The 14,961-nt window shown below is 35.0% G+C and overlaps 1 protein-coding gene across 1 annotated transcript in view; it reads left to right on the forward strand.

Moving 5' to 3' along the window:
• The first annotated feature begins 10,838 nt into the window (after nt 1–10,838).
• The window catches only part of LOC145682081 (gamma-aminobutyric acid receptor subunit alpha-6-like), a 285,876-nt gene continuing 281,753 nt past the window's right edge, over nt 10,839–14,961 (forward strand). The window contains exon 1 of the mRNA XM_081753678.1: nt 10,839–10,909. Coding sequence (XP_081609804.1) covers nt 10,839–10,909 — 71 coding nt within the window. The remainder of the gene's footprint in view (nt 10,910–14,961) is intronic.

The following is a 14,961-nucleotide window of genomic DNA, read 5'->3' on the forward strand; positions in this document are numbered from 1 at the left end:
GCCCAATAATTTTGGGGTGAGGTGATGTCCTATATAAATAACTAATGTAAGAAAGATTTTTCAGTAGGCATACAACCACTATAAAGCTGGAAATTTTTACTTTTAGTGATATTTTTAAAAAAATGTTCTTTTAGAAAACGTACACGCATACAGAATTTCAAGTTTTTGTTACATTAAAAGTGCCTAAAAATGTTATTATAGGTAAAAAAAATAAGAGACCCTTTTAAATAACATAGGATGATAATCTCTTCATCCCCCCTTTAGACCTCCCAAATATTAAAAATATTAACTTTTGGAAATTTTCCTGTGGGTTAGTCTCGGAAAGCTACAATCAGGCCAAGTTTCAGTTTTCCACGACAAGCGGAAGTACCCGTTATTTTATGACAGTTCTTGTTATTTTAAATATAGGATTTTTAACATGTTCATCATCCACATTTCCATTAAGATTTAGCAGAATTTCTAATTCGTATTTAATATTTTAAAGAAATGAATTAAATCCTTATAATCTTGTTTTTTCTCATTCAAATTACATTTAGTGCTTAATCCAGTAATCACCACTGTAATTGTAAAACTAGTACTGATAATTTTGTGCATATTTACTGGCATAGAAATGTTTATAAATCCTGTTGCAGCCGATATGGCTGTGGATAGAGTGATTGAAGAATTATACAAACTTCTTAGGGCTCTAAATTTATTTTTTTCCTCAAGATCCTTTCACGTTCTTTAATTGCTAATTCTTATAATTGATTCAATGCTTTTGTTGAAATGTTTCAGGTTCTTCAATTTATTTAGCACAAGAAGGATAAAATGTTACTGGAGCTATCTAAATTTACAACTCCACATTCATTTATATTTGGTTCATATGATAATTCATCAATCATAATACTTCCCTACATATTGTATTTTCACTTTCAAGAAATTTTTAAGTATCAAAATTACTCAGACCTACGAATTCTTTTATTACTGTTCAAAGGATCTTGTTCTTTGATTATGAGTTTTTTTTTTATCCTAAAGAGAAGCAAAATTCTGTTTTCTAAGGAACTGCTAATACAATTGAATGTATTATGCCGCTAGTTCTCCTCAAACAGATCACACGTACAAGAATGTCCTCTGGGTACATTGTTATAAATTTCTACGACGAAGAAAAAAAACTCTGCAAATTATTTGAGCTATATATCAGGCATATTTCTGAATGTTTATTATAAGATTATTTGCTAGATTTGCATAACAATATTAAATTTTTTTGAATAATTTAATATACATATTACTTTTTATCTTAAAATTATTTTTTATCTTACATAAGATTTTTTTGGCAAATATATTTTGTATATTTTTTTGTATAATGAAAGGGATGATTGAATTTGGTGACAAATTCATATATGTTAAATTTTTATTAATTTCATTATTGTCATTGTGAATCCATTTCAAATATCGTTGAAGCTATTGATTGTCCTAAGTTTTCTATTGTCGCCTTTTAATACAGCGAAATTTTCCTATACACAGAAGACGCATTTCCGTATATAAAAGAAGTTTCAGAACACGCCGAAGACAACAACACAAGTTGTTGATAGCAGTGTATCTATCCACAAATGAAGAATCATGAAATTTCAGTTTACTTGTCCTATGATAGAGAGGGGTATAAAGAAAATCAAAGTCGAGCAATGATATGAAACGATAGTTTACATGTCGTTTTCGGCGAGATCGAGACGACGAGAATTTTTGTATTCGTAGGTCTCGAATTTTTCGTAGCTTGCTGTGAAAAAACAAGAAATAAAAGGTGTGAAATAATATTTACTTGGTCGTTTTTAGCACTATCTACGAGATACGCGTCTAAGATCTCCGCCAGCCGCCTTCTAACCTAGAATTTTGGTTTTCCCTCTTTCGTTCGGTTCGAACGATTTAATAAGGACTATTCCTTTGAGCTTCTTTCACTTCCGTAGCTAGTGAAAGATTCAGTGATAGTCATTATTATGTTTACCTGAAAATTGAAATTTTCATAATGTTCAGTCTCACCTATGCAAGTTATGTTTCATTTTTATTACAAAACTACAAAGTTTATTTCGATCAATATCTGTTTGCTTCTTCTTGCACTGAGTAGTAGACACTATTAGTTGTAACTAAAATAATGATCATCCTCGTGTACTCTCTTTCGTAGCAGACAGTACAAAAGATTGTGTTACTTATTATTTAATGTGTATGTCAGATTGTGTGTATTTTTTTTACATGATGTTTGTATAATATATCATTTGTATTCATACAATAATCAATTATATTTCTATGAATTAGAAGTATTATACATCTAAACGTTCATTTACAGGCTCTATGCAAGAGAATGTATCAGGTAGTTTAGTTTTGAATTTGGGGCGTCAGAGCTCAATGACTGACAGGGACATATGGTAGGAGCAGTCGTTCTGCTAACAGTTGTTTTTTGAGTTACAAGCCAAATTAACAACAAAATTAATAACCTGTAAATGTAAGGAAAATGCATATATAATATATCAGATGTAAGCAAAAAGCCTGAAGTTTGCTCTTCTGTGTTGTCAATCTTGATTAATAGGACAATGTAAATTAGAGCCAGTATAAGTGAAAATAGGTTTATAGTTGTGTTTTTAGACATCCTGTCGCCAGTGATGATAACCCCTTTCGTCTCTTCAGTCTGTCATAAAAATGATAAGTAGCTCGATGCAAGCTCATCCTTTTCATAATTTGTGGATGTTTGTAAATATACAGCAGGGGGCAAAGGTAAGTTGGTGGACAGTGAATTCGAGGAGATACAACCTCGTTTCGTGTGGTAGTCTACAGTTAATTTAAAGGAGTAGATCTAAAAAAATGAAGCCTTCGTTTAGTTTCAAGTGTGTTTGTTAATTCTTGTAGTGCTATTTGATTTCATGTTGCAAGAAGAAATATCTCAACAATTGTCGTTATGTGAATTGATTTTAATACTGGGGAGAAACTCTATGTTTTAAAAATATTCGAGCAGTTAAAAATTTTAACACACAATAGGATATATGGACAGTTTAGTTCGCTTATGACGTATAGAATACAACTGGTTCAGTATTAGATAGTAAACCGAAGAAACGTAAATGTAACATTACTGGGCTTCCAATATTATACGAATATAGTGACAAGAGAATTTAAAAGTTCTCAGCACATAATTAAAAAAAATATTAAAGATAATCTTTAGAAGAAGATAATATCAGTTCTCAGTTGTGAATATTTCTACGAAGAATGTTATGAAGTATGTTTTAATAACTTATAATTAAGTTGAAACTTTAGCAGTAATTCCAAAACTATGCTTTCGGAATATAGTAGCTTGATATTAAGATTTAATGTTTGGCAGATAATAAATGAACTTGTTGATTCGCCAAAATATCAATTTACTTTATATTTAGTTCAGTACAGTTAGAGTATGTGGTGTTTCATTCACAAAGACGATTACTAATAATTATCGAAGCCAATCCGTTAACTATAGTTAACAGAACCGCTATCAACCCTCCTATTTATTAGTTAGAGTATAAATCCAATTGGAGTTTATTAAAGAATATTTTAAGAGTTAGATTGACAATTGGAAGATGCAAGTTCTGCAATGGATAGGATCGTGGTAGCCTCCTTTGGAAAGACCAAGACCTTCGAGGGAGTAAGATGAAATTCAGGATTATAATTTTGTGGACAAACTAATTATTTATTAAAGATTCCGGTAACGAAAATCAAAATTTAAACCATATTTTAAAATTATTTTGAGACTGTATATTCAGCGTGTCTGTTCTATAAAGTGAATCTGTAAAGTTTTGCTTGATGCTTCAATAAAATTTTATCAAAACGGATTTGAATTGCACATTTGTTTACACTGAGAAAATAACAAGGTATGTGATACATAAGTTGAACATGTTCCTTGCTTTTCAGGCAGCAGGTCGCGCAGAGGTATTTGCAGTTTATAATTTTGTCCTTATCTTTTCTGATAGCTTGTGTATGGCTTATGTTCGGCATTCCTTTGCAAGAAGTGAAACCACATGAAAAGACCCTGAGACTAAAATTAAGTTCATTTAATTTTGTTCAGCTTAACGAGATTAGTCAAAATTAAACTCTATCAGAGTTCTATCAGTATAATTGTTAAATTATTAAATATGAATATGTATTTGGAAATTACAATTCCTACTATTTGCTCTACCGTCATTAATTTAAAATTTTGAATATTAATTAGTACTGATTTACATAACTTGGGAATATCAGTGTCCTTTCACACTAGCCATCCACAACTACCTCTTGTATGAACACACCTTATAATTGACATACCTAAGTATAAAGTTACAGTTACTTTTCTCTACGCTACATTTACTCTGTTACTACAAATTAAAAAAAAAATATGTAACTTAATGTTATATTTTGAAATATGTAACGTAATCACTTAATAATAATAAGAATAAATAAATAAATAAAAAAGTTCAAAATGTGATTTGCAAGCTTAATTTCCGGGTTCGAGTTCTGGCAGGTACAATTTCTTTTAACATGCTTCGAGGTCAATTTCAATCCATACTCAGTGTGATATTGTGATAACCAAGAGCATCTCCTGTAGAGAAGTATATATATATATATGTATATTGGAATAATAAGAATGATAGAAATTTAGTGTAGGACCATAAAACGAAACAAAGAATTAGTTAATTCAACTTATTTCTTTCAGTGTATTTTTCTTTCTTTTCGTATGCAGTGTGTAGTGAAATAATAAATTTTATACAAAACACATTATAATGTTTGTGATATATGGTACTCATTGTACAACACGCTTGAAACAAAGAGATCATTCTTAAGTAGAACAAATTTTATGGTTCATCTACTGCACAGCAAAGGCCTGATTCAGTATTCTACAGGCTTACCAACTGCTTGAAAAGTTGCATGTAAATTGTGTTTCATTTGTGCTGGACCCGAACTAATGGAATTACAGCAGCCAGGAGTTCAACTACTTTTAATCCAGGCTCTGTCCATAAGAGCTGTAGAAAAGTCGGGGATGACAGCAGATCTCTTCAGAACCTGTTAGAGGGTGATCAATTAATGAAAAAAAATCGAAGGTAACACTTCCGCAACCGGGGCCTTCATTGTGAAATTCAATATTCAAAATGGCGCCCGCGCGCAACTACCAAATTATATTTGAACTAAAATATCTTTTCTCACAGAAACAAGTTAGAAACTTCGTTTTTGTACCAAATTAAAGATAATTGTTAGTAGAAGTAAGAAAATTGGGTATATTGTTTACAGATTGCCGCCATATTTAAAAATAACGGTTATTTGGGCCAAAAATTAGTTTTTCTCGTTTATCTTTTTCCATTTCATGACAAAAACTATAAAGTTATTCAAAATATGAAAACGCAGCCCAAACTAATTAAAGGAGCATAATCTTAGCTTTCTATCGTTACCAATATCTTTAGTACATCTTTAAAAATGACGGAGCTATTTAAATTTAAGTGGCGCAGGGTGTAGCGTTTTATGGACTATTTAATAAATTACCGGAAAAAACTCACGACGCGTAAAACTTTCAAAGCTATTACTTTTCACCAAATTAAAGTAGTCCATTCATTTTATCGATAAATTAAAGGTAATAGGTTGCTGTATCGTAGGGAGTGAAATAATAAAGTTATTGCATTTGTCAATTATTATTATTAACCTGTTAGTTCATATAATATGTAGCTAATGTAATTATTATATTGTTTTATTTTGCAGACTTTGATGTCATGAGAATTTACTTTGATTTGATGGTAATATCATGTGTACTTGTGAGAGCTAGTAATATTTAATTAAGGTTTTCTACAGTTTCAAAATTTTTACAAATATATGACTTTAGCTGTGCTTTTAAGAATATTTACATATTTCTTTTCAGAGCATAATGTAAAATTACTGATACCTAACATGAAACACTCATGTAAGTTTTGAACAATTGACGAGGCAGTGACAGATATAGCAGGAGTTGCACCATTTTCAAGCAGTAATTCACTCAGATACATTTCAAAGACGGGGATAAACGTTGCATTTGTGCTGAGGTATTCCTTTAAGACATCTTGAATTTCAATTTTGTTTTCCGAGAAAGCCCAAAATCTCTCCACTTGCACCGGTAGGAATGTGTACATGACAGATTAGCTAGTAGTATAGGAAAGGTGATTACCCTTTGCTGTCTTTCCACATTTTTGACCGAAGCGATTAGATAGTCACATAAAAATCCCTGCGGGTGCGTGTTTAAACATTGCTGCAGCTCCTGAAGAATACATCAAACAGATCAGCAAATGTTTGTAAACCTTTCACTTGAGTTTTACGAAGTTGGTTGTAACGTTCCTCTTTGAGCGTTACATTTTCTCAAAGAGAATATTTGCGAAAATGTTCAATCAGCTCTTAGCTAATATTATTTCTTATTATATTTTCTCAATTCTCGACTTTCATGAAGGATTCAAGATGGTTGACAATTGGACTAGTGCGTGTAGATGTAGTATGCTACTTTCCTTTGTATGTCTATGGTTTGCGTTGAGCGGCTTTTGAGAGTAGCTCGGATCGTTTGAAATAATTTAAAATTTTGTGTTTTATGTAAAACGGAAGGATTATTATGAATCTGCATATATAAATGCTCGTTTATATAATTTTTATTCTCCTTTAGTTATATTTGTTTTTGTTATAAAATCTGTTATTTCCATTCTACGCTTTGATGCGTAGTATGGAATGACCAATCCGGAAGTGAGAGGGCTGCGGAGAGCCCCCTCTGGTTCACCTTTTTCTTTGTACTACGAACTGCGAACATGGCCGTGGTGTGGTGAGAAGCACGATTGTCCATTTTGTGGATATTAATTTACAGTGAGCTATGCAGTGAGTGGCTGTTATTTAATATAAATATTTAAAGAAGCTGTTTTAGTCGAACGGTATGCTAGGCTAGCGGGTATAAACAAGAATCACAAGAGAACTTACTCAAATATTCGACCTGTGCGTTTTGAAGCATGGCTGAGATTGGTTGGATATTTCCTAACTGTTAATGTGATGAAAGCTGAAGTTCAGGAATCCCTTTTGTGCTGTCTCCGGGACTGAACTCGATTGATGTATGGCCTCCTTCTCTTGACGTGGTGAATTTCCGTCCACCCTTACTACATTTTCTTGGCAAGGGACTTCGTCCTATATTACTTGTTGTCAGCTCAGCCTGCCTCTCTGGAATTTAATGTGTCTAACTGTGGGTGCTGTTGTGAGGATGAACATTGCAGCAGCTTTGCAGTGATTGTTTGTCTACCTGGTGGAGATAGTAGCGGAACGTATGCTTTTGCTATTAACCCAGGAGGGGTCGTCGTGTGATCAATCCACGCCGAGGTTATGGCTGTACACATGGTGAGATGTTGGAGGAGTCATCAGGACCGGTCGCCACCCTGGAGTGCTGTTTCACAGTGTTTCCACAGTGTCCCTATTCGTAAAGTGAAACCACGGTCGGGTGAGCTTTGGTAACTGTCTACTAGGTAAATATGTCTATTTCTTTTTATTCCGTCTTGTGAAGAAACTGGTATCATCCGGGAAGTTGCGGAAGAAATTGTCCACCATTTATAGTTGTCCAAATTGTTTTAAATATATCTAACGTCATATCAATGTCTTCGTGTGTTCATTATCTTACTACAGATTACTTATGAACAAACAGTAATATACGTTCAATTATTCTCAGTTTTCTTGGTGTATACATATATATATATTATCCGAGTCAGTTTACAATGTCCATAATATTGTCCGAAATGAGTTTTGTCCGTAATATGTCCGAGTAAACGAGAGTGAGTCTCTATCCAGTAAGTTGAATCATACGCCAGCGGGGTAGTCTGATATCAAAGCCGTTTCTCTCTTGCTCTGAATAAGATCATCTCTTAGAGTTGTCTAGATGTATAATATATTACTAGCTGCCATCTAGCACATGTATGTTAGCAACAGGTATTCCGTATTGTCTATTCTCTCAGGCATTCTATTTGATAAATTAAAGATTGATTAGCGATGGCTAGTTTATGTCTGTCTAGCAGCGGGCATTCCGTATTGTTTATTAATAACTATATACATATGTATATCTATATAATCTACAATCTAAGCATTAAGTCGCCGCACCCCAAGTTTGCATTCTCGAGTTGTTCTGTTACGTTTGATTGTGATGTTGCTCACTAGATCAGTGAGGCACGTTAAGACGGTGGGTGTACGATACCACTCGTACTTCAATGCGGGAGTGTCAGAAGTCGAGTCTAATTTCACTGGCTGGTTTTGTGTTCCCCATAATGTGCTACAGAGCTTAATGTTATTACCGCCGCTGCTAATAGTAAATGTCGAGGGAAATGCCCTCTTAGCGGTTGGATGCGGGTGAAGTGGAGAAGTTATGTGCTAAAAGGGGGAAGGTTAATCGACGCAACCGTAGGTCTCTCTCTCTCTTTGCAATGAGATGTTCACGAGTGATAATGTAAATAATAGATTTCCTTTGGTGAAGTAGCCTACCAAGGATTTTGTGCTATTGTCTAGAAATGTAAACAACTCTCTTACTGTTAGTACAGTGTGGCTTAATTCATATTGTTATTTACCTTTGAGTGGTGTTGGCGTTAAAAGGTTTGAGGCACTTAACGGAATATAAAGATTTTTTTTTCCTGAATCTAGCTATCCACGATCATAAATGTCAATGAGAGTCTTTTGTTATGCGTTTATTACAAGGAAAGTTAAATAAACAGAGTTGCAAGATATATGGCGTTATCCTAAATGATTTTTTTTTCTTTCTTTTCCTCGTCTTTTCCTTAGCATTGACAACGCAAGTAGTGTACAAGAATCTGGAGTAAGTAGCGTTGTGTTTACTGGTCTATAAATTATAGTGTAAGAAGGAATAACGGCGACCCAATGTTTTTTTTTCTTTCTTTTCCTTCGTTCCTTAATGTCAGCTACGGATACAAATTCAAGATAATATAAGACGCAAGGTAGCGCTTTTCAAGATGGCGTACGCAGCCAGAATTCTAATTATCGAAAGTGTTACTTTACATGGTTCAGAATATCAGCAATAATTGCTGTATTCATTGATGAATGTCCTTCGAAAACATACTCAGACGGTCCCAACAAATTTTGAAAAGTAGACTAAGTAGACTACTGTATTTGCTAACAGTGGAAGTTTTCGTCTGTGAATGGTCTTCGACAACGGAGTTGTATTGTACAAAAATTGCTCGTTTCGGAATGCCACATAAGCTTCATGGCTACGTGTCAGGTAATTCAGGGTTTCTTCTGCATTAGAATCTGGTACAACTTCATGCGACATCAAATGGTACAACTTTACAGGACTGTGAACTTTGTACGGGATTTCCCTGCGCTCCATAAAATTTTACCGTTCTGTTAACAAAGTTACGAACTTCATTAAGTACATTACCAAGGAACTCATGGTCTGTTTGTGATACACCAAGAATCTGACTGAAGATTTGGTATGTCGATAGAACTTCGTGGTACGACAGTTCCCACTCCGTAATATAATTCTTTCTGAGCGTCTGACCCATAATTCCTTCCGATGATTTCTTAGATCTATTTATAATCTGTTCAAGTATCATATGAGCACCAATTGCGCTAAATACATTGTTTGTTCTTCTGACTACGAAGTTACCATTAATGAACTGAGCATTTATTTCCGGGTGTTAAATCTCCAAATTTCTAATTTGTTCAAGATAGAGGGACGCGCACCACAGGAAATTGATTCGATTGAATGCCATGAATACCGCTAGCAACTGCTGTACAATATACAGATGCAGGGGCAGTATCCTTTCCGATCAGCTCTTATAAGGCTTTTCAGCAGAAGTAAAACATGTAAAAACTGTTCAAGGCAGTGGCACTCCTCTGAGATTGAGCTGAGTTTCTCTGAAAAGTTCTGCAAAGCTTCAATATTTTATCTGAATTAATGACCAACTCCAAGAACTGATAAGAGCACGTTAAGCTTGTCTTTCTTTCATAATTGTCATAGTGTCAACGAACTGCTGGATGACAGACGTATAATATTCAAATTCTTCTTCCAGGAAAGCCTTCCCTTTAGCATAAACACATCTACAATCATAAACATACCTCTCACTGCCCTAACGTAGATAGTTCCCTTTAGAATACTCTCCGTTACTTTGGACCCAAAAATTTTCTATGAAAAGAAACTCCTAACCACTATCAGAAATGTACTTTCCTGTACAGACAAGAAGGTCATTTGGAATGATCCTAGCATGAGGACAATGATTGAAAATTCATTGCTCCTAAGTTGAATTTCGGCAGCAATGTGATACACCCCTTTGTCATATACTACAGGCATTGAAGATTGGTTTGAGTGAATACACTATTGTTCCAGCTCTGGAAATTTTTTTCATTGCTGTGTATATACTATTACATTCCGTTACTGGATACGGCAGAACTGGAAGAAAGCAAACTTGTTTCTTGGAAACATCTGAATCCGTTATTATCGCATTCATAGTACCCTGTATTAGAGTGGATTCTTTAGTTTCGAGAGCTCCCTCGTGGCTAAGCGGTTAGCGTACACGCCTTTGGCGTGGGAGGCCCGGGTTCGATTCCCGGCGGGAGCTCATGTGGTTTGGATTCCACGTTAATCAGTAGGTCCACGTCTCATATAGCCTCGCTGCTGAACGGGACGCTAAACTAAAATCACCTCACCTCACCTCTTTAGTTTCGAGCTCGTATGCAGCATGCATTATGTCTTGAGTAAATTCCTTCTGACGCAAATTATCGATGTCCAAATCATACAGTTCGGGAAAAATTGTCAGCGTGTTTTGAATCGATATAGGTTGTACCTTCCTTTCTTATTTCTTCAATTGCTGAGATGGAAGCAAAGATCGAAGATGACTGGAGGTCTTGCTGATACCGACTTCGACAAATTCGGTTTCGATGGAACTTTTGTTGGCACTTCCCGGTAAAGCACCATGATTGTATCGTGGCTATCAAGGATTCCTGACAGAGTAGTCTCTTTACGGTCGAAATTGTCGATAGCTCCTACCGTGAAACTATCACCCTGAAAGTGGCTTGAAAAAGACAAGGTGGAGGAACAGGTCTTTAGTGTATATTGTGCAAGGTTGCTTCGTGCTTGCATAATATTTTTATAGCCAACTGACACACCTAATCTATTTATAGTTGAGATCAGTCGTCTGGTTTTGCATTTCTCATGAATTGAATGTGCCACCATAAAATGCATGGGGGTTGCTTTCCTACTACGATATATATTATAGAATAAAGTCTGGAAGATTGATTTCAATAGATTCTGAAAATTTAGATTTTGTTGGTCGGAAAATTCTTCAAGATCATTTTCACTGTCTTCGTCAGTGAAATGTAGATCTTCACATGCGTCCCAGATGTTCAGCTTGACCACTTATAGCACTTCTGCTAGGAAATCCAAAAGAGGTTGAGGAATTTTAGTTGGTGGCCAGGACTTACGAAGTTGCTGACTGTCCCCAAATTCTCCTTCAATACCGAAATGTGTGTTCATACTTCTTTCGCTGCACTCGTAAGTATGTTAATCGATCTCTGTTTGTCAGCTACTTCTTCAGCACTAAATAACGAGTTGAAACCTAGAATTGGTTTATTTCTTCTCGAAGGCTTCGAAAACCTTACTTTTTCTCCAAAGTTTAACTTCGTTGTTATTAAAAGTCAGTTCACTGTTTCCATTAATGAAGTCTCGAATTTCCGACAATGTTAATAATACACACCCTCATTTAATAGTTTCTCGATAATTGGCGCCACTTTATTAAACACTGCACTTTTATTAGTTTTCTTAGACTCGGTAGTTGTGCTATCTGATTTCTGAGAATATTTATTGAACTTCAGAAGATAGTGCTCAAGACAGGCCTTATGATACTAGAGATCTGCACCGAAAACTGGTAATTTATCCTCCAAATCACAAGTTCTCGTAAATTCGTCATGTTTAACGAACATGGTTGCGGATAAATATGTAGTTGCACGATTTGATTCATATATTCTGTACTTTTGTTTAATTCCGTTGTGTTTCTCTTTCCCACATACTACATATAAAACATTTCTTGCTTTCTTGTTTGAAGATGATGATTATCGAGCTGGAATATCTACTCCCATTTTCTTTGCCATTGGCTCAGATTGAGATTTTATTGAATGTTGATCCAGCTCCTCAGTTTCACTACGTTCTCTTTTTTTTTTCTTCCGTAACAACACATTCTTGTTTGAGTTCTGTTGATTTTAGTTTAGCGTCCCTTTCAGCAGCGAGGCTATATGAGACGTGGACCTACTGATTAACGTGGAATCCGAACCACATGAGCTCCCGCCGGGAATCAAACCCGGGTCTCTCACGCCAAAGGTGCGTACGCTAACCGCTTAGCCACGGAGGAGCTCACATTCTTGTTTGAATATAACATAGAATGCGTTATTACAATGATACACAAATAGCTTTGAAAGTTTTGCGCGTAGTTTTTTCCGGTAATTTATTAAACAGTCCAAAAAACGCTACACCCTGTGCTACTTAAATTTAAATAGCTCCGTCATTTTTTAAGATCTACTAAAGATATTGGTAACGATAGAAAGCTAAGATTATGCTCCTTTAATTAGTTTGGGCTGCGTTTTCATATTTTTAATAACTTTATAGTTTTGTCATGAAATGAAAAAAGATGAACGAGAAAAACTAATTTTTGGCCCAAATAACCGTTATTTTTAAATATGGCGGCAATCTGTAAACAATATACCCAATTTTCTTACTTCTACTATCAATTATCTTTAATTTGGTACAAAAACGAAGTTTCTAACTTGTTTCTGTGAGAAGATATTTTAGTTCAAATATAATTTGGTAGTTGCGCGCGGGCGCCATTTTGAATATTGAATTTCACAATGAAGGCCCCGGTTGCGGAAGTGTTACCTTCGATTTTTTCATTAATTGATCACCCTCTAACAGGTTCTGAAGAGATCTGCTGTCATCCCCGACTTTTCTACAGCTCTTATGGACAGAGCCTAGACTATTTAGTTTTTGACTGAACATCAATGTACGAATTACCTGTCTGTAATCACACGTATAAATTTAAATAAAACTAATGTTATTAAATATCGTCTTCAGTGACCAAGGGTGGAAGTATGACCTTCCTTCTTCTATTATATCGTCCCAGCTGAGGTTTGAGTCTGGAAAGTAGCGCTGTCTAATTATAGGTGTAAGGTCACGAAAGGTATTTACTGTAACGATTTTGCTGCAATAACAGCTTATATACATATGAGGCACACCGCCATCCGATTAAAGAAACTCATTCTCCTTTGCGACCTTCAATAACCACAGTTCCAACCAGGAACCTGACAATCAAAGACAGTAGAGTTTCTAGAGGTTTTCTTACGAGTGTATCCTTTGATCAATCGTAAGCTGAGACGAAAGAAGGGAACAATCTAAGTGAGGCTGTTGAGAGGATCATCCCATAGGCTTGCAACTTCTGGCGATTATATTCGACCTCACGTACTGAAGGGCTCATAGGGGACCTTTCTCTCAATCTGAACAGTTTGTAACAAATATTTCCAAACGAAAAGCTCAACATTCCCTATCTATTCAACAAGCGACTCTGCACTTGTAAGGAAAAGTAGAGATGGTTGACAATAAAACGTACGACCCACAGAGAGTCGTTGACATTATTTTCAAAGTCTATCATATTGTTTCATGATACACGTATAGATTTTGTTATAACAGCTTCTTGTCCTCATATGGCGATAGCATTTAAAAGTGTCGTTATTATAATTTCAGTAGTCACATTCAAACCTACACTTCGTCGTACCATCTACAATAATTTTCAGCTAGATTCCCGTTACATGCTGTAAGATGAAGACAGAGGAGGAAATATGGTCAATAAAGTTTGTTAGTTCGAAACCCTGTTTGAGGTGTTTAGCTCTTTCCCACCTCCAAAACCATCAAAACTTTAATATGAACAATAAATAGATAATTAATAGCTCACATAATACTTCTCGAGTTATTATACACAATATAGATTAATTACTTGGGAGTATTGATCATAACGACATAGTGAATTATTAATGATTACGTTCTCCTTTTAGTGAGGATACCACTGGGTTTTATAACAATCACTTATGTGAAAAACTTACCACTGTGAGTATGAGATGAATGTGATATTATTTAAACAGTTTATTTTGTTACACCTTTCTTGAAACAATCATTTATTGCAAACATTAAGTAATAGTAGCTTAAATGTTTAATTATAAAAAAATTTCAAATCTATCTTGAAGATTTTAGTCTTGCTTCATTTATCTACGATATATGGTTTTTGGTGATATAGAGATCTATTTAATACTTAATTGAATCTCATGCGGTTCGGATTCAGTGTTGGGTTGTAAGCAAGTATGGATAGTAACTAAATATAATTAATTTAAAATGACTCTCTCTTTTCGTATTCACCGTAGTATTTGAAAGAAAAACACACTAAATAACATTATTAGCGTCTTAATAGCTTTAAATGGTATCTAATAGTAACGTTATTTACAACAATTAATCATATTTTGCTGTTGTACTTAAAGTTAGCAATCCAACGACGTTACTGGAAACTCCGATCAGAAATTAAATCCAATGAAATATTTAAGTTTTAGTTCTCATATTTGTGCAGACTAAGCTAAAGAAGGCTGTCATGATGTGAAATGAATGAAATGGTGCAATGAAGAAATTGAGTGTAAATTGGAGGACCACGACGTACAGTATTTGCTCAGCAGAAAGCTCAGTTTGCGCGCGAACTGGGATGGAACAAAGGATCCTGTGCGTTAGAGGTGAACTCTATACCATTAAGCCACCGCGGCCACCCTTCCGGTCAGACACATATACGTATTTCAAACTTTTTTTTAGCCCTTTGCTTTCTTTAGTGTACGTAAGTACCGCAATATTGCCACTTTTGGACCAGGTAACCAAACCAAAGCAGATAACCATACCTAAGTATGGTCATGTCTAAAGTGACATATCGTACAAAAACA

This window comes from Thermobia domestica, chromosome 3, assembly GCF_964235325.1.
Source record: "Thermobia domestica chromosome 3, izTheDome1.hap1.1, whole genome shotgun sequence".
NCBI classification, from domain to species: Eukaryota; Metazoa; Arthropoda; class Insecta; order Zygentoma; family Lepismatidae; genus Thermobia; species Thermobia domestica.